Source organism: Cariama cristata, unplaced genomic scaffold (genome assembly GCF_000690535.1).
Source record: "Cariama cristata isolate BGI_N322 unplaced genomic scaffold, ASM69053v1 scaffold4326, whole genome shotgun sequence".
In the NCBI taxonomy this organism is placed as follows: domain Eukaryota; kingdom Metazoa; phylum Chordata; class Aves; order Cariamiformes; family Cariamidae; genus Cariama; species Cariama cristata.
The window spans coordinates 16,261-17,939 of record NW_009620214.1 but is presented as its reverse complement, the minus strand read 5'-3'; the positions used below and the strand labels follow the sequence as shown (position 1 = coordinate 17,939).

General features: G+C 48.3%; 1 protein-coding gene across 1 annotated transcript in view; it reads right to left on the bottom strand.

The window, feature by feature from the left end:
- The window catches only part of NUP160 (nucleoporin 160kDa), a gene marked incomplete at its 5' end in the record, with an annotated part of 27,788 nt that overhangs the window by 9,979 nt on the left and 16,130 nt on the right, over positions 1-1,679 (bottom strand). Inside the window, one exon of the mRNA XM_009701524.1 lies at positions 1,039-1,108. Within this exon, the coding sequence (XP_009699826.1) occupies positions 1,039-1,108 (70 nt within the window). The remainder of the gene's footprint in view (positions 1-1,038; positions 1,109-1,679) is intronic.

Below are 1,679 nucleotides of genomic sequence, written 5' to 3'. Positions count from 1 at the left end.
TCGGAAGAGGCAGTGGAAAAACAGTGGTCTGCAACACAGCAGTCTGCAGAGACACCGGAAAAAAAGTAGTTCACTCGCTCCGCTACCAAGATGTAGGGAGCACAGCTGGGGATGGAAAGACGATGGATGTTTCTTACAGTGGTTTTTATTACTAAGGACATTTAAGAAATAGATGAGCCCTCCTGAAAGAATACTTCTGCTGCTGGGTTGAAGTCAGCCTTCTGAATCCCCAGTCCCGTGGGCAATCCGTTTGCAATGGTACCACAGGAAAGCCTACGGGTACATCAGCAGCTAACAAGCTACTGGATTACGGGCTTGCTGTGATATTTAAACAAGCTCCGCAAAGATGTTTCTTGCACGTAGTATCACGCTGTCAGACAAGCCCTGGGAGACTGAACTCCTCCACGAAAAGGGCACATAATAATCCTGAGTACTTATGCCTGGATTTTCTTGAAAACAGATGAAAGAGGAAATGCATAAGATGACCATCTTAAATCACTCCCCAGCAAACTCTGCGGCATTTTCTAGGTATGAGGTATTTAGCAAAAAGTCCTTCTATTAGCAGAGGCGGACACTACAGGGGACAGATGCATGAGGAAGAAGGAAGGTATTTGCTACCTTACCATTTGTTCACTGCACTGACACTGCGATAGTTATAAGAGAGGTTTCTAACAATTCTCCAAAAGAATTGTTCCTTGCAGTATGTTTCATTTGCAGGACAAACGTCTGGCCCATCAGCTCCAAAAGGGAGACATGGGAGCAGAGCGCTTGGGAAGGTGAGCTCACATCTGAGCTCAGAGAGCAGTGACCAGGGGGAATCAGAACAAACTCCAGCAACTGGAAAGATGACATTTTGGGTAGCTCTTTCTAAGCAGAGGTAAGGCGCCTGTGCACAGAGCTCACATCGTGTTGCCCCTCTGCATCGGCCAAAGCACAGAGCTGCTACTGAAAGAAACCCACGCGTGGAAAGAGACTATTGCACGTACTCCTGCTCTTCCCCTTTCAGCTCCTGTGAGAGAGCCAGCGCCAAGCACTCACCTGCAGCTGGGTGTACTGACAGCTCCCCATCAGGCACTCGGGGAAGAGGAAGCCCGGATTGCTGGGCCATCTGAGTGGGCGTTAAGGAACAGAGGACAATCCACTCCGAAGAGCTCGGAGAACTAGTCTGAAAGTCAGCGTGCCTCTCGCGTTCAGTTTGTGGGGGGTAAAGGAGAGATTAAGCTGCTCTTTACACAAGTCCTTATTCTGTAATAAGATTTATCCATATTAGAACAAAACCATTAGTACATCTAATCCACAACTGCCCAAATCTTGTTACTCTTCCAAATCTCCCAGCACCGCACCTCGCCAAGTCAAGTTGCTAGAGCTCAGGGGCTTAAAGTCAAAAACTCAAATCCTTTATTGTGCACCTAAAGGGGATGGATTCTGTGAAATCTTAAAATACCTGCAAATCCCATTAACACTAACAACAGTCACTTGTTCAGGAGACTTGTCTTCCAAATTTTGGTGTGGAAAACACTGATTTTGGAACTGCAGGAGACTCGGTGGCCAAGATAGCCAACTTACAGCCCCCAAGCGCTCTGCAGCCCACCACTCTAACCCCAACCCTCCTCCCACAGACCCACCGACACTCCCAGCCTCAGGACCGGGACGTGATACGCAGCCTTCGTGCAATCTCC